Genomic DNA, 24,865 nt, shown 5'->3' on the forward strand with positions numbered 1-24,865 from the left:
TCCACTGCATACTTTCTGTGACATTTATAAACCATCAGAGAGCAAGAAATCCAAATAGTTTGCTAATGTTCCTAAACTTTAAAAGGGAGACAAAATTTTGACCTTACCGGTGGATGTATTTTTTTTTAAGATTTTATTTATTCATGAAAGACACACGCACACACACAGAGAGAGAGAGAGAGAGAGGCAGAGACACAGGCAGAGAGAGAAGCAGGTTCCATGCAGAAAGCCTGATGTGGGACTCGATCCCGGGTCTCCAGGATCACGTCCTGGTCCGAAGGCAGGTGCTAAGCGGCTGAGCCACCCAGAGATCCCCAGGTGGATGTATTTTATTGCCAATAGCACGTTTTATTTAGAATATGATTATAGGTTTCATATAGATTTATTTCCAGCTTTACTTCATCTCTTCTCCTAATTTTTAAATTAGAACTACAAGAGAAAGAAAGCTAGGTTCAGATTGTAACTTACTTTGGGTGTTTAATTTTTGTTCAGTATTAGAACAATTTAGGAGCTCCGTGTATTAAACCTAGGATTTACATTTATGTCTATTCAATTATATTATCTAAAGTCATGAATAAGCTGATCTTTATTATTTATTAATATGTAATGTTAAAAAAGAAGAAAAGAAAGAAAAGGAAGGAAAGAAAGAAAGAAAGAAAGAAAGAAAGAAAGAAAGAAAGAAAGAAGAAAGAAAGAAAGAAAGAAAGAAAGAAAGAAAGAAAGAAAGAAGAAAAAGAAAGATCGGAGGAGGACATACATTATTTTTTTATATGACTATGTATATAATCTCCCAAAAGTAGACATTGTAAGTTTTAATTTTAAAGCTCCCATTTTTCTCTTTAAATAAATAAACACTTTAATAAAGCAATTACTAGGTGATTTAGGAGAACTATTATAAATCCCGTTGCCACTATAAGGTGCAGCCACACCATCCTTATTTTTAATACAGGACAACCAACATTAAGTGGCGTTTTTTCTCCAGTTCCTAGCCATCACTAAGTTGATACCAGATGTGTATTTGTGAGGGAAGCAGAATGCTGCATCAAATGATTCGCACAAGACACAGAGCCCATCCGTTTCCAAGAAGAAGCAAACTCTAGGAAAACTGTATTTTAAGATCAGCAAAGAGCATGGCTCCTACAAGTTTTGTTCACTGGGCCTCTCATTCCATCCTCTGTCCCTGAAGCTTCACTTGGAAACGTTATCATGTTTCAGAAATTCAGGTTTGCTCCAATCTGTGACTGATACATCGAGTTGCCTTTCTGTCTTCACAGATTTCCTCTAAGAGCATGGCAACTCGAATTGCATTTGTAAAAAAAATAAAATAAAATAAAAAGGAAAACCGCATTCATTTCATCTGTTCCTGTTTTTATATTTTCCCTTTGATACAGAAATAAGAAATGGAAACTTAAAAGCCATTCTAGGGCTGTTTTTCAGTTTGTCTCGCTACAAGCAGCAACAGCACCATCAGCAGCAGTATTACCAGTCCTTGGCCGAACTTCAGCAGCGAGTCAGCCAGGCCTCCTCTCAGGCAGAAGCGAGTCAGGCCAAAGCCCAACAAGATATGCAGTCCAGGTAAGGAAGGGGAAGCAGGGCGTGTGTTTAGACTTAACCTGTCTAGTTACAATTTTTTTTTTTTTTAACAAGCTATTGTTTGTGAGTTTGCAAAAACATATTTATGTCATTGCATCAGTGTTCCGATGTTACTTGACCGGTGTTGTAGAAGTTAAAAACCACTTTTCTCGTGGTTGGATGAGCAACATTTATTAAGTTTAGGTGAAATGTCTCTGTGTGTTTTCCAAAGTTGAGTGTGGTTTGTATCAAAGTGTGTGAAGTGTCTTTTTCTGTAAGTGATGAGGCACTTTTTTTTTTTTTTTTAATGAAAGTGAAATACTTATTCACGACTATTGCAACAGGGGAGAGAGAATCCAGCAGAGACAGCCTGGCTGCTGCCAAGAAGCAGAGTGGGGTCCATGGATGGGAAGTCACTAGGGCAGATGCTGAGGAGGGGGATCCTTGCTAACACAGGGTGAGGCCCGTGGAGCAGCCTGGCTGCCATTGGGTCAAAGGGCACCCTGTGTCTGCATTTGGAGGTGAAGGGCTCCATCGGCGTCAGGGCAGAGCGCACGGACCAGGCCAGAAATTATTACTTACAAATTATTATTATTTACAATGTGCTAGAGTCCTCCTTCCGCAAATTATTATTTACAATGTGCTAGAGTCCTCGTCTCCAAGTGGGTAGTTAGTTCTCTTTTATTAAGGTTTACGATTCGATTCATTGAATCTGTCAAAAATTTCGGGTCTGTCAAACATAGGGGTTTGAGTGTTTGGGGACATACTGTTTTCAATATGTGATTGTATGTGTGTATTTATAAACACACATGTGTGTGTTCATCTATTAGTGCATTGTAGGCACAGCCTGGGATGGGGTGCTGACACGTCATGGCCACTTTCTTCCCTCGTCCATTAGCGCTGTTTTCCAATTTGGAATGGTTATCAGTCAGGGCTCGACCGGAGAAGCAGAAGCAGTAAGGGATGAAGAGACTGATTGTGAAGAATTGGTTTACACAATGGTGGGGGCTAGGGAGGCAAGTCTGAAATCCTCAGGGCAGCCCCGCAGGAAGGACAGGCTGAAACTCTCTCAGCATGAACCCAAACTTGTATATACAGGTACAATTTCTTCTCTGAAGGAAGCCTCCATCCTGCCTTTGAGATCTTTCAAGTGGGGAATCACATAGACCCAGTGTATCTAAGAGAATCTCCCTTAAAGTTAGCTGTTCTAGACTTTAACCGCAGCCACGAAACACTTTCAACAGCAGCATCTAGGTCAGTGTCTGATTGAACAAGTGGCCCTGAATAGGCCTAGCTAAGTCGACACATCAAAAAATGACCACAGCATGAAACTAAGTAGACAAACTTCATGCATACTGCTCATTTGTTACTCACCAACGACCAGGATATCGGGTCACTGGGTCTATTGCGTAAATAGCTGATTGTTTGCCCTTCGGAGGAAGAATGTCCAATATGAAAAGAGTCATCATCTTTAAGAGTATACACACATATCACACAGATGTAAATATTTAACTTTTCCATCTTACAAGGCAAATCTGAGACCTAGTAACACTCAGTTTACCCTGAGTTTGTTTTTGGTATTTAGTATTGACTCAAAAAGTTAGAGTAAAATTCCAAATTACATTCACGTACCACCCCTCAACTTATTGTCAAATATTCAACAGTTCAGAAATCCTCTTCTCTTTCACCTGCCAACCAGCCCTTTCTTCCCAGTAAGCAGTACTTCTTTTCTCTATATGGCCAAGTAAACTCTACTTGCTTTGGAAGATTTGGCTCACGAATTATTGAGCCAATAAAGAAAAATTGTAATTTTAGCCAAAAATATAGAGTATACTACATAGGTCATGGAGTGGTAAAAGATATTTCTCATCACTCGACAATGCAGATACAATTCTATTCTTTAAGCTCATCCTTGCTTTTTGTGACATAAGTGAAATCGTATAAAAGTCAAAGTGAAAACAAATTCTCTATAGGGTAAGTTCTTTGGATTTCCTTAAGAATAGAGAAGGGGGGATAAGGAAATATCTTTTTTATTATGTATTATTATTTTGAAGGGGATGATTAGTAGAAAGAGATCTAGATTTTGAAAACTGCCAAAAATAATATTTCCTAGAGTTTGGTTTAAGTTATTTGAATGGATAAGCAGCAAGAATAGTAGCTGAGAAAACATAGGAAGTGAAGTGGTATTGTACAAAACATGTTCACCCTGGAAGTGATATGGAGTATCATTTGTCTTTTCTTTACCTTGTTCTATTTCTGTATCTACCATGTGGAATTTCTTACTCAGAATTTCTCAGTGGTTATGACCCTTCTGGGGAGATTGTTCTTCTCATTCTTGATGGATATGCCTGGCTGTTCTGGAACTATATTTTAATTAAAAATTAAAGCTCTATATAGTAGGCATGGTAATTTTATACCATTTTGGGGAGAGCTATCTAATTTTTTTCATTAAAATTATGTTTTGAAATGTATTCTATTCATCCGTGTTCTTAGGACACACTTCTTAAGAATTTTTTCTGCTAATAAATTTAATTGGTTTTAATTACTTTTTAGACTCATAATTTATAAATGTGGAGTACTTGCTGTACTAAGTATAGTACTTACGATGCTGATATAGAGGAGCTACATGTCTTAATTTTAATAGAATATATTATATATTTTGGAGAATATTATATTTCAAACATCAATACTTATTTCCACTTATATCGATTTCGCACAGGGAAAAGCCTATGAATTAGAATTTCTGTGGCCTTACATACAACAAGCAACGTATTTTCCAAAAGCCCATAGTGAGGATATACATGAGAAATGGTGTTTATGTCTATATGGTAAAACGAAGATAATTAACACAGAAAAAAATAACCCAGTGACACATTTATCTTCATTTGCTTGAGATGTGAGTCATAAATCATGATTTATGAAGCTTCTCTGTTAATTCTAAAGCTCTTCCCAAGTAAATAGCTTAAATGATTGGTTGCTATATTATTCTGGATATTTACCAGAAAATATTCTTGTATTTTTCTCTGTCAACTCATAAAAAATTTTAAGGGCACATGGTTTCAGTTCAGTGAGAGTTTTGTTTTATTCTTTTCATTTAAAATAAATTGGTGTAACTGTATATATTCCCACAATATTTATTTTATGCATTAAGAATTTCTAACTTGGTTTTGGTATTTTGCAAGTAACTCCAAATGTTTTCAATCATTTGGAACATCTTTCATTTAAGCAGACACTTTGACCCAAAGGTTAACAAGCACATAAGAGAAAAAATAAAACATGGGTAACAAACTCTCCTTTTCTGGCGTCTCAGCTCTTTCTCCACTCTTCTGTCTGTCCGTTTGTGGGTATGTTGGTGCACATACATAAGATTATACCTGCGTGTGTGTGTGCGCGTGCACACAAGTGTGTGTGTCCTGTTCAAGTGACAACTAGAGGTGTAGTTAAAGTTCGCCTGTAGAATCAAACTGCCTACACTTAGATCCCGATTTCACCACTTTCTAATTGTGGGGTCTCAGGAAACTTGCCTGACCTGTCACTGCTGCAGTGTTCTCATTTGTTAAAAGAGAATAAAAAATGGCATTGTTCTCATGAGGTTTTTTTTAGGTTCACTGAGTCACTACAGTATAAAACACTCTGAACATACCAAGCACACACTACTCCCTGTTCAAAGCCTTGCAACGGTCTCAAATAGTCCAGGCTTGCTCCCACCTTAGGAGATATGCTCCTGCTTTGCCTGGAATACTCTTTCTCCTAGCTGTTTGGCCTAAGTCTCTCACCTGCTTCAAGTCAGTGGCTCACGTGTTACCTTCTCACTGATGCTTACCTTGACAGCTCCCCTTTAACACTACTGGCTGCCCATGTCTGCTCTCCATTGTACTTTGCCATATGTTTTATTTTTTTCTTAGCTTTAATCAATCTTTAATTTCAATTTACTTATATTCATTATTCATTATTGCTATTTCCCTTTAAAAGGTAAGCACTATTAGCACAGCAGTATTTTTTATATTTTAATCACTGGTATAGTCCAAGGGATAAGCACAGAGCCTGACACACAGGAGTTTTCAGCAACTGTTTCTGAAATGAGATAATTTAAGAACAAATCTATGTTATAGCTGCTTCCAATTTTAAGTAGGAAGATTCACAATTACAATTGTAAGTAATTCATAACAAAATTGTATATATTTATAAAATTAGTAGCATAAAATTAAATATGCTTTTATTTGGGGGTAGTCGTGATATTGAACTAGCTAGTTTCCAAATGGTCTAGAGTAGAGATTCTTCTTATTATTACTGGAATTATCCACTTACTGTAGTATCTGTATTAAAATAAAGCTGGAACTTTATTTCCTAAAATTTCCTAAATCCTTCACAGGGATTACTTGGTTATATCTGGAGTGATAAAGACTTGGTTAATTGAATCTTCAGTTCTCAAAAATCTGAATACATTTAAGATAAAAATTAAATTTTCTCTATCCATGATCTTTGGAAGGACTTCATAGGAGTAAAGAGTAACGATCTTGCTGGGCTACATAATGTAAAGCATTGTATTTGCATTTATTTAATATAAATAAAAACTAGCCCCTCAATTTTTTCTGGTTTTACTTTTCATTTTGAAAATAGTAGATGGGGCAACTGAGTGGCTCAGTTGGTTAAGCATCTGACTCTTCAGTTCTGTTCAGGTCATGATTGTGAGGTTGAGCCCCTTGTTGGGCGCCTGCTTAAGATTCTCTCTCTCCCTCTCCTTCTGCCCCTCACTCCCCTGCCATCAGCTGGTGTATGTGCATGGGTACACATGCGCACACATTCTCTAAAAGAAATAAAGAAAGAAATGCACCTTAAAAAAAAGGAAATATTAGATTAAAGACCTTCTCTTCAGCCAACTGGGAAAATATGAAAAATATTTTAATAAAAAGTGATAAGCTTTTGTAAGAGTTGATATCATAGTGATTTTCTCTAAGTATTAACTAGGAGATGGGGAAGTATTTTTTTATTCTAGAAAACAAAGTAGAAATGAGTACTGTATTTTTTTGAACTCAGAAAATTCATTTGGTCAGTAAATTCAGGATACATCCTGGGCGTTCAGGATATTTCTGCTAATCATACTTTTCCATGTGTTGAGTTTTGACTGTGAGAGTTCTAGTTGACATGAAAGGTAACAGGAAGTTTAATTTCACCAAAATCTTACACAGTGTCTGGCACAGGAGAACAGCCAACAATGAGCAAAATGCATGTCATCAGTGGATAATTTTCCTGAGATATCTGATAAATCATTATAGTGCAAGAAAATTATATAATGAAAATTCATTTTTTCCTAGGTATTGGTAGGTTACATATGAGGTGGTGTTAGCATGATGGTATATGTAAAAGAGTATGATTTTTATTTGCTAAAAGCTTTAAGAAAGAGATTTTTCCTTAAAATGTGGACCTTTAGCTTAATTATTGTCCAGATTATGAAATAGCTTTCCTTCCTGTTATTAAGTAGTGAACTTTACCAACTCACAAATAGTGATTACTGAATTGCACGAACAAATATTTTATTTTTATGTTTTATACAAATAAAACACGTAAAAAAGAAAGGAAATCAAATGTATAAAAGTAGAGGCAGGTAAGAAATCATGTAGGTCATAGAATCAGGAAAGGCAGCAATGTTAAGTCTTTCTGAACTACAGTAACTATTTTGAGAATTTGAGAGATTGTAATTTCCACAGATGATCATTTGCCCTTCTGCTTTCCATTTGTTGGAGAAAATCAAATGCTTGTCCACTTGCAGTTTAGATGAACTTGCTCAGATAGGACTTGCAAGGCGAAGAGCAAAATCTGTGGACACATGTTCTTTGAGTGACTTGTCTATTCCCGCCGCAGCTCCAAGCCGAGGTTCTCGTGACCTCTGCCACACACGTTGCTCTTGGAACCCTCTTCCATTGAGGACATTTGCCTTTCTCTTTTCCAGGAAACATCATTTCCTTCTGAGGGATTCACTCAGAAACTGGGACGGTTTACAGCTTCTCAGCCTGGGGTTATAAATCTTGCAAAGTATATAAGGAAGTTTAATTTAAGATGACAGGAAGGCTCTGGTAATTTAAGCCCTCATGAACCTGGCTTCAATTAGTTTCTTAACTCAGCTCTGTGTTGTGGCCTATAGTGTGCTCTTCAAAAAAAGTCATTGAATCAATTAAACTTTGAACAAAACAAAACACAAAGGACATTTATGAATTCTTTTCAAAGCCAGACTTTTTCTTTCCTAGAGAGAAATAATTGAAGGGTAATAAGAAACTACTCTTTAATTGCCTGACTTAGGAAGTGTAATATTAAAAAAGCATACATACACAGCATATACACTTTGCTTGCGTTCTTTGCTTTTATTTCACTATGTAAAAAGCCCGACAACCACTTAGACTTCTGTTGTTATAGATGAAGTAGCATCTATCTAGTTCTGGATACTTTAGAGTCAGACAGGCATGGGTTTAAATTCCACCTGCCAATTCCCAGTGGTGTGGCATTGGGAATTGCCAATTCAACTATTTTTCCCTCTCTTCCCCTATGATCCTCTGTTTTGTTTCTTAAATTTCACATATGAGTGAGATCGTATGATAATTGTCTTTCTCTGATTAACTTCTTTCATTTAGCATAATAGCTGCTAGTTCCATCCTCATCATTGCAAATGGTGAGATTTCATTTTTGATGGATAGTGTTCCAGCGTGTGTGTGTGTGTGCACGCGCGCACACCACACACATCTTCTTTATCCATTCACCTGTCAATAGACATCTGGGCTCTTTCCATAGTTTGGCTATTTTGGACATCAATGTTTATAGCAGCAATGTCTATAATTGTCTGGTTTATTTCAAAAAGAGGAAATACCCCACTTGGGATGGACCAGAGGGAAGAAGGCAGGAGAAGAGTGGAATTAATTCAGACCAAATGCAGGGAGACACTAGTATGACTCTGTTGCCATTACAAGGACATTGGATTTTACTCCAGAAGGGATGGGAAGCTACTATATGCCACAGAAGGAACATAAACATGTTTAGAACATCAAAGGGACACTCTGGCTGCCCTGTTGGGAAGAGATTATAGGGGGAAAAGGTGAAAACGAGGAGTCATGGAGAAAAGCTTGGAGTGCCATATTGGAAGTAGAGAGAGGAAGGAGTGCGCGAAATATATTTTGAAGGCATTGTCAGTAAAATTAGCCAACAGATTTGCAATGGAATTGGTAAACAAAGAGGAGACTCTCCATTAGAAAAATAATGTTTCTATTTACTAAAAAGGGAAAGAGTGTGGGAGGAACAGGTTCGGTATGGAGAAGGTCAGGTATTTACTTATAGATATGTCAATTTTATGATGTCTACTGGGTATATCCAAGTGGAAATACAAAGGAGGCAACTGGAATTGCAAGACTGTAGTTTAATAGATAGGTGTAGTCTATAGACAAAAATCTGGACATAAAAGCATATAGAAATAATAAAAACTGTGAGATTAGTGGTGATAAACTCACCAAAAACCTATGTATAGATGGAGAGAAGAGGACGAGAACTCAGGTCCGGAGCCCACCTGTGTTGAGACAACTGGTGAAAGCATGAGTTTCTAGAAGAAACTCAAAAAGGGAAGCCTGCAGAGTCAGAAGAAAACCAGAACTTGTTTGCCTGGAGAGTAAGTGAAGGAAGGGTTCTAAGGAGAAGGGGGAGATCAAAGATAATTTATATGTATCCTCAGTCACCATTCTACGTACTTTATATAGGTATTTATTCTTTCATTCCTCAGAGCAACCCTATGATGTAGGTATTATTAGTAATCCTAGTTTTCAAATTAAAAACAAAACAAAACAACAGCTGGAAATGGAAATGCCTATTAGATTGCACAAAATTTCATGGTGACTAATCTGCAAATTTAATCTAGGCAATCTGGTTACAGAGCTTGTGGGTTTTTGTTTATTTATTTATTTTCTTAGATTTTATTTATTTATTTATTTATTTATTTATTTATTTATTTATTTATTTATGAGGGATGCAGAGAGAGGCAGAGGTTGTGTTTCTAACCATTATCTACCTACCTGCAGGACCTCAGCTATATCAAATGTTGTATGGGAGTAGGATGAGCACTGAGACCTGACTCAGGGATTTAGCACTGGAGACTCTGATGCGAGCTACTCCAGTGGAGTAGTTGCTGTGATAACTTGATTAGACTCTGTTCAGTGGAAAACAGGAGAGAGGAATTAGAGGTGGTCAATAGTGAATGGACAGGTCTTTCTAGGAGTGCTACTAATAGTTAAATTTCAGTCTTTTTAGTTCTTTTATTGGTTAACTTTGTAGCCTTATATAATGAAATAACATCATTGTTTCTTTCTTAGTCAAATGTAGAAAAAATCTGTATTGTAAAATATGGCTCTTAGCATTTCTGCTTCTCCCCATCAACTAACAATTTCCAACCTCTGTCATCTTCACTTTTTAAAATTAAGGTTCATGTGATTTACATTCTGTTTTGTACAGACTGATTCCAAAAGCTCAAACCAATGGAGTGTTTACATAATGGTGATTAGAAATATATTCTGCAGAATCAGAACAGACTCTTTCCTGATCAAAGCCTTTCTTGAATGTCTATTGAAAGTTTATCATTTGTTTGAATGCAATCATAAACTGATAGATAACTTTAAGAATTGGCCAGGGTTCATTTGATGATGCTTTGGAGAGAGCAGTCCAGGATATTTAGGAAGCCCTCTGTGCCAGCATCATTTTTCTGGGATTATTCAGTTATTGTCGTTAAAATTGCTTCTTGTTTATTTGGGTAGGTAATCATTTGGTTTGTTTATATCTGGCCACGGAGTGGTCATTGATAGTGATTGACATGGATATTTGATTGGTCTCCTTTTTATAGTCCCTTCATTTTATCTTCAATTTCTTAGCCCAGCTTCCCTCCTCTTTTTCTCAGCTGAAACCTTCCTCCCTGTGTACACTGGGGTGAAACTTCTCTCCCTGGGTGTTCTCCATTAACACTACTCCATTTATTTTCAGTATTTCAAAGTATGTTGAAATCTCTTGTCTATTGATGTCTCTTGTTCTCTATCCTGTTATTTTTGAAGTTGTGAACCTACCATAATTATTCCCTTTTCAGCATGCTAATGGCATCACACTAGGAAAAAGAGAATAACGTGGATTTGAGTCTCAGAAAGCGTGAGCAGAATCATTTTTGGTCCTGATAATTTCCTTGTCTTCCTTAAAAAAATAAAAATCAATTAACTGAGCCTAACTTCTGCAGATAGAAAATAAGAATATCCTAATTATACTCTATCTTTTCAGGGAATTGGGAGAATATAATATATATTTTAAAGTATTAGATTGACTACAAAAATTTAGAAGTGAAGACTTGTGTGCTTTTTGACATGTCTATGTAAAAACATGGTTAGTCAGTGTTTCATAATTTGCTCTTAAAACAACCTAAAATGTGATTCATCATTACAGAGTAATGATACCCCTGTGACCCAGGGTAACTAATTTGCAACTTAATACTTTGACATTTTACCACAGGACATTTTGATATCCTTTTTCTACCTACATCTTAACAAACATCCCCCAAGCACTAGCCATTGTTTGGATTCTATTTGATTTTTAGTATTTAAGGGGCCCTTTTTTGTCAAAGAGAGCACTGATAATATAGACTTGATTATTACACCTCCAACTTTATACCATATGAAATTATTTTACATTAATCTGCTTTCTACTAGAGATTGTATTCAGTTTACTGACTTAATAGAAAATGGAACTGTCATGATAACTACCCTACTCATGTCAGTATGAGCACTGAATTATTTTCCTGTAGTCAGAGCTAGGTAGAGAACCAAATAATCATCAGGAGATGACAAGATGGACACAGAATTGGATTTAGGGGACTTGTAACAATTCTGTGCCTGAGATAGTCTCTCCTATGAGACTTTAGCCATTGGTCTAGGGTCTCCCTTCATTATAAAGCATACCCCCAACATTTGCTTCTTCACATTCTATTTCCTGAACTTCCACTTGTGACAAACCCCAAAGCTCCCCCTTTCTGATTGACCTCTCAGTCTGAAAAGATGTATAAAGAAAATCAGCCTTCTCTCTCTGCAAGACTGTGAGACTCTAGGCCAAAGCTCACCAACAGAGATGTTTTGAGACCCCAGCCACTCCTGAGGAACATGAAGCCGACTGCATTGATGATTACATTTGCTTTGCAGTTAATTGAGAATAGTCCAATTATAAGGATTCTACAAAATAGACTTTCAAAGATCTTCAAACAGTATATAGATACTCATTTATATAATTATTTTTAAGTATAATAATTAAAAGCCATTTTCAGAAGCATGTATACTAAGAAATAGTTGTTAACATATTTTGTGCTTACTACAATACTTTTTTAAGACTTTCAGAGTATTTTTTTAAGATTTTATTTATTTATTCATGAGAGACACACACAGAGAGAGAGAGAGAGGGGCAGAGACACAGGCAGAGGGAGAAGCAGGCTCCACACAGGGAGCCCGACACGGGACTCGATCCCCCGGTCTCCAGGATCACACCCTGGACTGAAGGCAGTCCTAAACTTCTGAGCCACCCGGGCTGCCCTTCTTTCAAAGTATTGAGTAATTCAGATTTTTCACAATTCAGGGTAGTCTTTACCAAAGTTTGTTTAAATTTTTAGCTTAACAAAACAGTTTTGTTTACTGCTATTCAGGGTCCAGTTTTTTTTTTTTTTTTTTTTTTTCCGTGTGGCTTTTTGTTTTTTTGTTTTGTTTTTGGTGATTGCATTAAAATGACCCTTTGGAATGGAGCACTCAATTTATTGTGATACAATTTTACTCCATACTGAAAATTATAAGTAGAAAAGATCCGTGGAGCAGCTTAGTGCTTTGAGCGATGTGTAAGTAAAAGCATTGTTGGAACATTTCATTTATGGTAAGATTGTGAGAGAAATACGAGCCTGGTTTCCTGAGTTGCCCTTTATCTTGAAGTTCTACATTCCTGAAAGAGCATGAGACTTTGATGTGGTAATATCTTACACAGGCATCTCCCTCTTCAGTTACTGTTTTGAGATCCCACAAAAACAGACCATGCAGGTGGCCTTATCAACTGTCAGTTGGAATTTAAGATAACACAGAGGTTATAATATATTTACATACCATATTTCACTAATGGGATAAGTTATCACAGTAACCTGTCTCACATCTAATCAGGATGATATTTCAGCCACCCAGCTACTAAAAAGAAACACATGTGGATGAAAGCTAAGTTTCTGACTCATTTATGGATTAGGCAATAACTGTTTTCAGTGAAGTCTCAGCAAAATTTAAGCAGAGAGACAGTATTTGTATCACATACTCTGATATGCATATAGCTGTTGCAAAACATCTCAAATATTTTTGAAGGAGCATATTTGGTTTTGAGGTGCAAAAGATTTTTTTTTTTTGCAAAAGATATTTTTGCAGAAGTGACTGACTACCTCCCTCTTGAGCTGTTAGTGTGTCAGTCATCATTTTATAACGTTGCACAAGGACTCTACAAAAGGGAAAATCTTTACACTGAAGGCAGAATTTGGTTCAGAGAATTCTTTGAATCTTAATTCTGAATGTTTGGTTTTATACCTACTCTTAGCAATTATCGGATATATAATGAAACATATTTCAGTCTATCTCAGTCTTAAAATGTTAGTGGATGTGCTTTACCATCTTCAAAACCTGTTACTCTGTAGTGTTTGTCATTGTGTCTAAAAATCTTTTAAGACTCTCTTCCCATGTCTTTAATTATAATATATGTTGGGTTACCTCTTCCTGATTTTCTCTCAAGCTATTTTCACTTGGGAGGAAATAATTTCTGCCTTTTAAACATGGTACCAGTAAAAGTACCATTGAGAGGTTTAATTGTCCACTAAAATTCATAGCCAAGGAATTTCTACCTCCTATTTTGTGATTTCCTTGTATTCCCCCTTGGTTTCTTGAGCACAGTGGTGTTAAAATAAATGTGTTGTTATGATTTAGCATGTTTTTCTCTTTCTTGAGGGAATCAAAAGCACTAAATGTCTGACTGTATAGAGATTCTGTGTAGGGATTTCTACTCATCATACATGTGGCTCTAAGACTTAATAGTAAACAGACAAGTGAGGAATAAAGGGTGATTCGAAAATAATTTTCTATACAATTTCTTGATATAGGTGAGGAGTTAAAAGAACCTACACAGACAAAAAATTGCCTTCAGACTCTACCTTGTTCTGATAAATGCAGTTTATCCAATTACACTTGTATTAAATACATACTTCTTAAGAAGAACTGTTTTGTTCCTGATTTTTATGTTTTTTTTTAATTTTTATTTATTTATGATAGTCACAGACAGAGAGAGAGAGAGAGAGAGAGAGAGAGAGAGGCAGAGACATAGGCAGAGGGAGAAGCAGGCTCCATGCACTGGGAGCCCAATGTGGGATTTGATCCCGGGTCTCCAGGATCGCGCCCTGGGCCAAAGGCAGGCGCTAAACCGCTGCACCACCCAGGATCCCATGATTTTTATGTTTTGATGAGTCAGTCACTGTGCAGTTGGGCTCAGTCAATGAATACCATATGGAAATGAAATGAAAGATTTTAATGAAAGACGATATTGTTCCTAATGATTCTTCATATATTACATTAGAGTCCAGTGTTCTTTTTCATTGGTGTTTTGAAAGTTCAGCTGTGACCTTTTAACAAATAAAGATCCAGCCCCCACTGTGTGCCAAGAATTATGCTAGATGTTTGGTTGAGATAATGCTGATGTTTTTACCATTCAAATTGCTGACAATGTAATAGAAGACCTAGATACTTAAAGAGATAGTTCAGTCAGGTATGCTGACTAATCGAACAGTTGCTCAGTGACCCCAGTTAGAGGAAAAAGCCCAGATAAGGATACTGATGAATTAAATGCCATTTACATTCAGAAAACTGCAAGGATATTACAAGGAAAAATTGTTAGTAGAAGAGTAATCTGAGTATCCATTGCTGTTAAAAAAAAAAAAAAACAAAAAAAACAACAACAACCAAACAAACCCAAATATAGTTGTGCAAAACAGTAACCATTTGATCATACTCATGGATTTTGTGAGCCTAAGAGTCAAACAGAGCACAGTAGATATGGCTTGTCTCTGCTTCACCACGTTTGGGACCTTTAAAAGGATGGGTGGAGTGGCTGAGGTGTCACAAACTTCTGAGAGACAAAACATCTGTGGCAAGTGAATCCACTCCCGAGGTAATTTTTCCACTCAGTGTGTCTGTCAGCTTAGCTGGAATAGTGACTATACAAAGCTTCTCCAGCACGGCCGTCACAAGAACGTTGTACTTCTTACATGGTGACCTATTGGCTGATGGAAGGACAAGTCCACCCAGATTCAAGGAGAGTGTCAGTGGAACCAAGATTCCACCTCTCAATGAAAGGAATGTCAAAGAATTTATGATCGCTCTATGTTTAAATTGCCACAGGGTATGGTGAGAGAGAAGACTAGAGAAGTAGGCCCAGGTCAATTTATGGAGGCTTCGGATGTTATGTCTCTCCTAGAGGAGCTCAGAATCATTTCTTGAATGTAAAGGACAATTGTCTTGGAGATTTTTTTTAGCAGAGGAAAAATGATGCCATTTATAACTTAGGAACACGAACTTGGTGCCAGGGGAGAGGAGTGGGAGGGGCACTGCAACTAAAGTGGTAGGAAAGTAAAGAGTGTAATGTTAATAGGCACGAGGTGCTGACTAGGAAAATGGACTCGGGGACTGTTTGTGGGTAAGGGTGAAAGAAAACATCACATTTTGTGTTTTTGTTTTTTGTTTTTTCGACTCATTGGATAGTGATATATTTCAGTAAGGAAAAAAATAATGCAGTAGTGGAAACAGATGAAAAGGAGATGGAGAGAAAAAAGTTTACCTTTGGCCCTCATGAATTTGATATTTCAGTGGGACTTCTAGATGGTGGTAGACTGGATCCCAGGAGAGAACTCAGGGCCAGAGATACAGACATGGGAACATTGTTAACCCTGTTTATTGATTGAAACAATGGAAGTGGAAGGGATTACTCAGGGAAAAAGTATAAAGCTGGAGGGAAAAAAGGTCTCAGAGCAAAACTCTGGCAACCACATTTATGGGTAAAGTAAGCAAACAAGAGAATGTCCCTTTTGTTTGTTTTGCAGTATATTCAGAGTTTATGATAGCTTGTCTGGAATCTTCTTCAAGGCAAATTATTTTTGTTGTTGTTGTTGAGAGATGCCTCATTTTTTTTTTTTTTGAGACATTTTATCTTTGTCTCTCAAATTAGTTGCAAAACCTAGAGTACAAACTTAAAACAAAACTCTGGTGGAAGTATTAAAGTAAATATACTGTGTTTTATAAGCATATCAAAACTATATTTCATCTAACCACTCTATTATGTAACAAAATTATAAACAAAATTATTTTAAATTTTGTTATATATTATAAAGCAAAAATATTTATTAAAATCTGTATTTGAGACACTTTTTGGATTATGTACAGCGTTGAGAATTATAGGTTCTGAAAGTCACTCTGTGCATGTTGCTCTGAGGATGGTGTTTCATAGATGTCCTATTGGGACCAACAAGGATTCATACTGTTGAGGTCAGGAAACAAGACTGAGTAGTATCCAGGGATGTTTTGGGGAGAAGGAGACTTCATTATCTTTGTTTTCAATAAATCGTGGTCCCAAAGTAATTATAAATCTAGAGACTGAGAGCCAGAGTTACAAGCTCAACTACTGTACTGAGAGGTCCATTCGTATGAGATTTAGAGTAAATGATGGTGAGAACCAAAAGAGATGGTCTCAGAATTGATGGTGAGGACCAAAAGAGGTGGTCTTGGGAAGACGAAGCACAAAAGAGCAGAGGCATTATAGGGATTGAGAAACAGGAGGTTATGTTGTTCCTAATTCACCAGAATATTTATAGAGCTTCCTGTGGGGGCTTAGTTCATTCAGGGACTCTCAAATGTACATCTGAATCCGTTGAATTTTCTTTTTAACTGTTACAGCAGTTATTTAAGCCAAAGAGCCTTCTATGTGATTTACAGCTTATGCCCCATAAGAACTTTGAGATAGGTAAAGTTATCATCCTCATCTAACTGATGAGGAAACAGGCACAGAGAACAGCAACAGTGAGGCTCAGATTCAGGTACAGCAACCTGACTAAATTCTGTGCTACTATCCAATACACTAGATTTTTACTATTGACTATAGTTGAATAATTCATAGAAAAAAGTTTTAATGTACCATTTTTGTATACCTGCTGAATATTTTTATATTGTTCTTTGCAAGCTTGCAGTAAATTCAGTTTCCATTGAATATCAAACTACACTTTTTAGAAAGGAGTTTGAATTAGTAAACATGATTTTAAGGGTAATACTTTTCACAGTGCAACATAAATCATGCATGTGTAAGTGTAATTTTTCCAAGTTGAGTTTTTCTAGCATAGTGCCAATACATGGAGGCAGTCAATTAAAGTCTTTAATGATTCATTCATCTGTTGATTACATCAACAAATATGTGCTTATTAGAATAAACAATACAGAACGGAATCAAATTTCACAGTATATCTATCTGCCACTTTGAAAACCTGAGAGATGTGGGGTCAGTTTCTTATTTATTTATTCATTCAACACCCAAAGGTGTTTATGTACTTTATAAGAGAACCGTTACAATAAGATCACAAAATGGTCTTTACTTTAGTTCCTCTGTAAAGGTGGGTTTACTCACCACTAAATAGCCATCTTCCTAGTATATCCTGTTACTTTATTCACCCTGTAACTACTGACATAATCTAGAAGTCGACTCATGATTTTTTTTCTCATCATACACTATACCACGGATGTTCAGTCTCCTTTTCCTATTCCGCATCTATGTAACTAACTATACTGTGCAGCTCAAGCTCTGAGAGGCCCAGGAGCCAACCTAAATTCTTCCCTTTTCTTCACTTCTTACAGCTACCATTAAAACTTCTCTCATTAATCATTTACTTGTATTTCCTCTACCTCTGTCTCCATTCAGACCCTCATCAAATGTTGCCTGAATTATAGCAGTGATTTCCCATTTGGTCTCCTAAATGGGAAATTTGTTCGTACTAAATGCTCTAGCTTCCTTCCTCCCCCAGTTCCTCCTTTACATATCTAAGAGAGGAACTCTCCAATCTGAGAATTTAACACTTATTTTGCAGTCAAAAACTTTTAGTAATCTATATTGCATCAGGACAAAGGCCGAATTCCATAGCAAGTTGCTGTGGCTCTCCTGGTTCTAGCCTGGGCAAGCAGAAGGTATTAAAAAGGTATTTGTAGATTGAACAAATAAGAAAAACATGTTTTTAATTATCATAATTAAACACAAATTAAGACAATTCAAATGTCAACTGTCTCAACTGAGTTTGTTAAAGAAGAAACTTGGTAGTAGCCAATGGAGATAAAGAATGATAGGTTGTGTGAGGCTGAGATACTATGTTTTGGTGCTTTTTAATGATTCATGTGTGCTTTATGTCTGAATTCAATTTGGTTTTGGAGAATAAAAACTAAGGAATAAGATTATATAATTTGTACTTCTACATGGAAGTCTACTTCTAGAATAACTATAATAGAAATAGAATCTTCTACAAAAACCCTGTACTGACCCACTCACATTTTATATTTTAATGGGACAATAAAGAAAAGACTCAAATAAGTTCTTATTCTCATTCTAATTCTTTTGAGTAATAAGGATTGTTTGAATCCTGGCCTCGGATTTTGAAGCTACCACAGGGCTTAGTAGAAAATGATTCTGTGATTGATTGATTGATTAATCATCTGTGCAGTGGGCATGAGAATAGTAGTTTATAATTATTGTGCCATTTCCTAGCCCTGATTAAATGTTGCTTAAATGTTGCTTAAAATTTTAAAAAGTGATGTTTACTTGGAAGACTTTTGAGGAGAGTTACTTAGATACTGAAAGTATCTTACTCTTTCAAATTGTATTATTGCCTGTTCTAGATTTCTACATAAATTGACCCATTGAATGAAATTATTAATATTATGTATCTGAATGCTAAACAGTATCTTTTGAAATAGATTTATTTGATACTGGAAGAGTTGCTGTTTTGTAGCAGCATTGAAATTATTATTGTTATTGTTGTGTCTTAGAAATATTCACAAATCCACAGGACAATGAGTTAATAGAAAAAGAAGCACTAAAATATTATAATTAGTAATCAGTTTGCAAGAAAATGATAAATACTGTTATTTTTAAGATGTATTATGTCTACAGATAACTTAATGTTTAAAATCCTTAGTTTCATATTTCTAGTCAGGAATAGAGTGTCCCGTATGCAGGACTATTATAAGAAATAAATGAAAAAAATGTAAACTGTGCGCCACTTAATAAGGACACAACAAAGATGAATTCCTTTTGTTCCTTCCTTTGGTATATTTCTGATAAATCCTTTCTTAAAACAATACCCCTTGCTTAAAAATGGAGGTATAACAAATAATTGTTTGATAATACTACTTAGTAAATATCCATTAATTATTTAGTTATTGAACCCATACTAACCCCATTGAAAGGAACTGAGAGTAGTGGACATAATTCCTGTCCCAGTAAACAAAACAATCATGCTCCGTTTACCATGATAAATTCTCATATTAACCTAATAATTAGAGAAAAATTAAGATCTGTGGACCAGGGAAGGACAAAATTAACTCTGGGAAACTTAAGAAATTCTTTAGCAAGAAGGTGACATTTGAGCAAGATTTTGAACTAGCAGTAAGATTTTATAATGTTGGGAAGAGAGGACTGGTATTTCAGATGAAGGAAACCTCATGAGAAAAGCTATGGACCCATGGGAGAAGAGGCTATAGGCAAGAGCAGAGGTGTGGTGACAGTGGAGAGCACACAGGGTGGAGGTATGCAGAGAGGATGAAGCTGTAACGATCTAAGGAGACATACGGAAGTGCTGTAAACTAGATCACAGGGCTTGGGTTTTATCCAGTGGACAATGGGCAGGGGAGCAGGGGGCACGGGGGGTCAACAGCAATTTCAAAGAAAGAAGTTGGCATTCATTCTTCCACGGGAAAGTTTACTCTGTCGACTGTGAGACGAATGATTTGATTTCTCTGGGAATAAAAATGGACTGATAACAAAGAAATTAGTGAAGAGATATTATAAGAGTCTGTGAGAGAGATGACATGGAGGGGAAAAAAATGATAAGTAATGATAAAGACAACTCCTTATTGTTCAATGGAGAAAATGGTGATGGTTAAGTTATGGAGGAAAGTCAGCATGGGGGGGGTGGTTTGAAAGAAGGAGAATTAGTTGTTTTGAACGTTTTTGGAATATCTGGGAGAAATTGAGGTGATAGATCTGGATATAGTATTTAGGGAATCTCAAGGTGACTTCTAGGAAGAAACTTTGAATTTAGTTTTGAGATTTGAGTATAAAAAGGTAGATCTGAGATAGAAAGAATAGAGAGATAGGTTAGCAGTTGCCTAGGATTACAGTTCGAAAATACTCATGGTAACTGTACAAAAATTTAGGGGATAAGGAGAATGAGTTGACCAATATTTGGGAAGTAGGAGTAGCTACAGGAGAGGTAGCTGTTGCATTAGGACACCTAAGTGAGATGAGGATTTCCAGAAGGAGAATATCAACAGTATCCAAAGCTGCTGCAGGTTAGATGATGAGACGTGACTCGAGATGTTTAGATTATGCTGTTTGACTTTAGAAACTGTAAGTGTTTTTCCTCTCAAGTTTGGAGATTGGTGGGTATTCTGTAGAGCACAGCTTTTTCAATATTTTTGTGCATCAGAATCCTGTTAAAATTCAGATTCTCTGGGTTGAGACCTGAGGTTCAGTATTTCTAAGAAGTCCCAGGTGATGCCAGTTCTTTTGGTCTTTGGACAACACTTTGAGTGGCAAGAGTCTGGCAATTAGTAAAAATGGGTTAAGTTAAAATTCAGGATCTGTTTACTTTGAGAAACTATCTTTCCTTCTGATAAATCGATAGTATAGTTCCACATGGGGATTCGCACTGAAGATAGATTAGAAGGATCTAGTAGCTTGGATCTTTCTGTGTGTTGAACACCAGATGAGTTTCATTTTTTTGAATTCACTTGACTGTCTCTAGTCTCCTCCTCTTGTCTTCCACATTAAGGAAATAAAAAGCATTCCCTTAGTATTTTACTGTATCAAATAGATGAGCAGATACTTCTTTTGGTAAAACCCACAATGAGTCTCAAAATGTCTATTTCTTTTTTGGTTCTGTTTCTGATGTTTTTACCACCCGTTAGCTCGAAGGAGTCTCTTTTGATAGTCTTTCCAGGAAAAAAAAAAAAACACAATCCTCAATCCAGATATTTTGAAAATTCCTAGTTTACTGGTGGTCTGACTCTGTCTACCCCATCTTGCCTCAGAGCTGTGTCTACATGTCCCTTGTGTCTGTTTTACCAATAAATTGCATTAGCTGTATTGCGTCACCTACTCTGTCACTAGACTGTTTGTAAATCTGAAACTTGAGATACAGTATTACAAGCACCATGGGGAAAATAGTGGTTTTCTACTGAGTGTGGAGGCAGAGTCAAGGAGAATATTAAAAAAAAGAAAAGGAGCCAGAGACATTGCGACAAGTGTTGGGGGCTTGAGTTAGCGTGATAAATAAGGAAATCAGAAGAGAACATAAATGCAAATGGATTTGGAGAGTGACAGCTTATTGATTGCATATCTGCAGTAGTTAAAAGGATAAAGAGAAGCATCAACTTCCTGAGGTTTCAAGCCCATTGAACTAAAGAAAATGATGATCCTGTGAATGGAAATCAAGAAATTAGAGGAAGTATCTGATGAAGACTTGGAGCATCAAAGAAGGAAAATGGTGTTTAATGGGGTGACTTTGAAGATCATGGAAATGGACATCTTTTACTCAGTTGATATTGATGGTTGGGAGTGCAATGCACACAGAAATTCTAGTTTATAGTCGCTTTTATTTAAAGTCTTAGGTAAGAAATGAACTGCTAAGTGAAAGAATGCACACAAGTGTTTAAAGAGAGAGGACATATGAAGAATCATGCCTTTAAGAGCTTGATAAAGTAAAAGGACCTGGGGAAGGAAAGAGAAAATGGATAAGAATGATGGTGGGCAAATCAAGTGAGCTCACCGGTATTACAGGCTATGAAAGAGAGAGATTCCAAAAAGGCAGAGGGAGCAGTATGGGTCAAATACAAAGATGTTAGAGTGTGGTGAGAATTGAATAAAACTCTTGTGTTCTTCACATAACAGTTTCACAAGTGCAAGAGAAGCAGAATGGAAGCCAAGTTTCAAAGGACTAAAGTATGAGGGTTTGATACAAAAATCTAGGCAACATGTAGAATATTATTCTCTCATAATAAACTAGAAAATACACATGGGCCATAAAACTAAACCGATCTTAGCAAGTCAGTTGACCTTTCTAGATTTTCTTCCCTCACCTCGTTTCTATGCTAGAAATTATTCTACTTCTTTAAAATCATGAAAGAAAACCCCATGAGATGGCTTCAGGTCCCTGAAGGAAAGTACACTGTGTCCTTGTCATTTCTCTGGCTAATATTTGTGTTCAATTTGGAGAGTACAGGATAAGACATAGTAGTGAACCTTGACATAGGTCTCTTTCTCCAGGGTTGACAAAGTAGACTGAGAGGTTCACACATGCAAAAATATTTTTTCCCTTGGGGTGCTTGTATTTTAAATTTAGATTTTAAAGTAATATCTCGTTTCATTCAGACACTTTGGTTTTATTTATACATTGTTCTCTGGTATCATTGTTACTGAAGCAGTTGATTCAATTGTCTCGGACCAGTGTCGTTAGGAGACAGAGTTTATTATATGCAAATAATGATATATCACATACCAGATGTGAAAAAAAAAAGTGCTCGGAAAAGCTCCCTAAGTATGAGGATGTTGTTCTTTTCTATCCAGGCATTTTTTAACGGTCTTCATGCTCCCAATATCTTCCCACCACAGACTGGCTTAGTGGAGCAGAAGTTAACTTAGGAGGCATGTCAGCACCCTAAGAAATTCTTCCCTTGACTAAAATGCCCCATACTTGGCAGCAAAGCACTTGGATCAAATATAGCAGGGCTCTGATTAACCCCTTTACCCTGATTCTGACACTCCCATGTTGTTCCTGTTTCCCTGGAGACCTCAGAAATTGTGTGTTCGCAACAACTGGGTTCATGCAGAGTCCTCACAATTCACCTGAAAAGTGATTCTCCACTTGGGCATCAATCCATGACCATCACAGGATATGTGAACATGTTTCAGGTCTAATTGGGTCTCACCATATTCTTCAAAACACTAATTTCAGAACATTCAGGTAATTCAGAGCTTAATTTCACTGGAAGTCAAATTTTCATTTTTGTCTGTAGAATATTCACGGCTCCTTAGAACTCAGTTTAAATAATGCTTTCTTTTGTGTCTTTGATCAAAGATTTCGATTTAAAAATTATTAAGAACAATAATTCAAGAATGCCCAGAAGTTATCATTAATAGTTGTTCAGGTTTTTGTTTGAAAAATCTAACTCCAATTTATTCCATTTAGCTTGTACATAGATCTTTTCTTTAGAAAAACGTCATGTATTGTTCGCTTCTTTAAACCATTCTATCTAGGACTCGAGATCAAATGGTACATTTGTCAGAAACCAGATATTTTAGTCATTTGGTTTTTGAAATAATATTTTGGTTAAGGCAGCAAATTAGAAGAGTTTACTACAGAAAATAGTGACCCTCATACTCTTTCTGTTCCTTTTAGCCTTTTTGAGAAAGAGATATTTGTATTATGTAAAGTCAAACTTTAGTTTTCTGGAAGTTTTCCTTGTCATTTACAAAGGTTGAATTTTTTTTATGACATGAAATACTACTAAAAATAATATGACCAATATCACACAGCCATAATTTTAAAGTCAATGATTACACACTTTATTACAAGGGGTGCACTGCATTGTTTCATAGTGTGTTCATTAATCAAAGGTCATGGTCTATATGTTGCATTATCATAATTTTCTAATTAATTTATTCTTTATACATGCTTATACATGTTCCAATTGCATTTCATTAACTCATAGTTTTCTTGTAATTTTGTGCTTTCTTTCCATGTTCAAAGAATCTCTTTAATTCAATTTCTCTGTTTCTCCTCATACAGTCTGGCAGCCAGATATGCAACTCAGTCTAATCACAGTGGAATTGCAACCAGTCAAAAAAAGCCTACTAGGTCAGTTAATATCTCTAATTTATTGCTTGTTAGTGATACTAAAGTAACTGCCCAGTGATATTTTGTCCTATCATTCTAAATTTTTTTCATAAATTACATACTTCTGGATAAAAAGTTTAGAAGACTGAATTCTTCCAAGTGGATTTCCATATGCATTCTCGGGGATGAGCATGTCTGTGTTAGATCATTAAATGGGTTTTGGCTTCTTCTGTTTTAGTTTTGTTATATATACTGTTATGACTGGGCTGAAGTCTAGCTTCTAGGCATAGAGAAAGTCAAGGAAAACATTACTTTGAAGGCCCCATTCTTTCCAGGTTACAGAATCTGGAAGTTACACAACAAGAATGTAATTGTTTTTTCGAGATGGGCATGCATGAATTACTGACACTTTGAAGCAGAATTGAGAAATATTGGCATATTTTTGTGGGGAAGTTAGCACCAGGTCACTAAGTTAACCTGGTCTGTTCCTTTATCTGTAATAGTTTAAATTTTTGCTTCTTTATGACATACATATTTTAAAGACAGTCTGTTGTAGCAAATGACTGTGTAATGTGCTGTTTGGAAATACTGATTTATAAATGAGTATTGAAAGTGTTTGATTTAAAAAAAAAAAAGTTGCCGAAGGCATGATGGTGCAGCCAAGTGGAGCCACAGCAAATGTGTCTTGCACCCCTAATTATTATGTGATTATATGTGCCATCTCTCACATGGGGGAAGTATCTCTGTGGTGGCTTCCTAATCACTGCTCTGAAACTGTACCATATTCATGCAATGTCTGACCAAAAGGACTGCTTATGATGCCTTGATGTGAGGTATGTGCTTTTCTTCTTGCCTTGGTTTTCAATGTTATGTTCATTTCCATAGTAATTAAAATGATTCTGGAGGGAAAAATTTAAAGGGTATTTAATTAAAAGTAGGAAAAATGATATAAATTCAGATGTGCAAATAACAATGACCTGCTGTGTACAGGAAGCATTTTTTATTACCACTTCTAAGACTCATGCATATAAAGTATATTTTAAGTACTTTGATTTAATAGAACATCTCTCTCTCTCTCTCTCTCTCTCT

At 36.2% G+C, this 24,865-nt stretch overlaps 1 protein-coding gene across 16 annotated transcripts in view; it reads left to right on the plus strand.

Moving 5' to 3' along the window:
• NAV3 (neuron navigator 3) overlaps positions 1 to 24,865 on the plus strand; it is a 1,006,607-nt gene that overhangs the window by 771,830 nt on the left and 209,912 nt on the right. For 15 of the 16 annotated variants that reach the window (XM_077845591.1, XM_077845595.1, XM_077845596.1 and 12 more), the window contains 2 exons: positions 1,392 to 1,575; positions 23,729 to 23,797. In XM_077845591.1, the coding sequence (XP_077701717.1) occupies positions 1,392 to 1,575; positions 23,729 to 23,797 (253 nt within the window). The remainder of the gene's footprint in view (positions 1 to 1,391; positions 1,576 to 23,728; positions 23,798 to 24,865) is intronic. The other variant, XM_077845590.1, reaches the window with a different exon arrangement.

The sequence above is a fragment of the Canis aureus genome, chromosome 13 (assembly GCF_053574225.1).
Source record: "Canis aureus isolate CA01 chromosome 13, VMU_Caureus_v.1.0, whole genome shotgun sequence".
Taxonomy (NCBI): domain Eukaryota; kingdom Metazoa; phylum Chordata; class Mammalia; order Carnivora; family Canidae; genus Canis; species Canis aureus.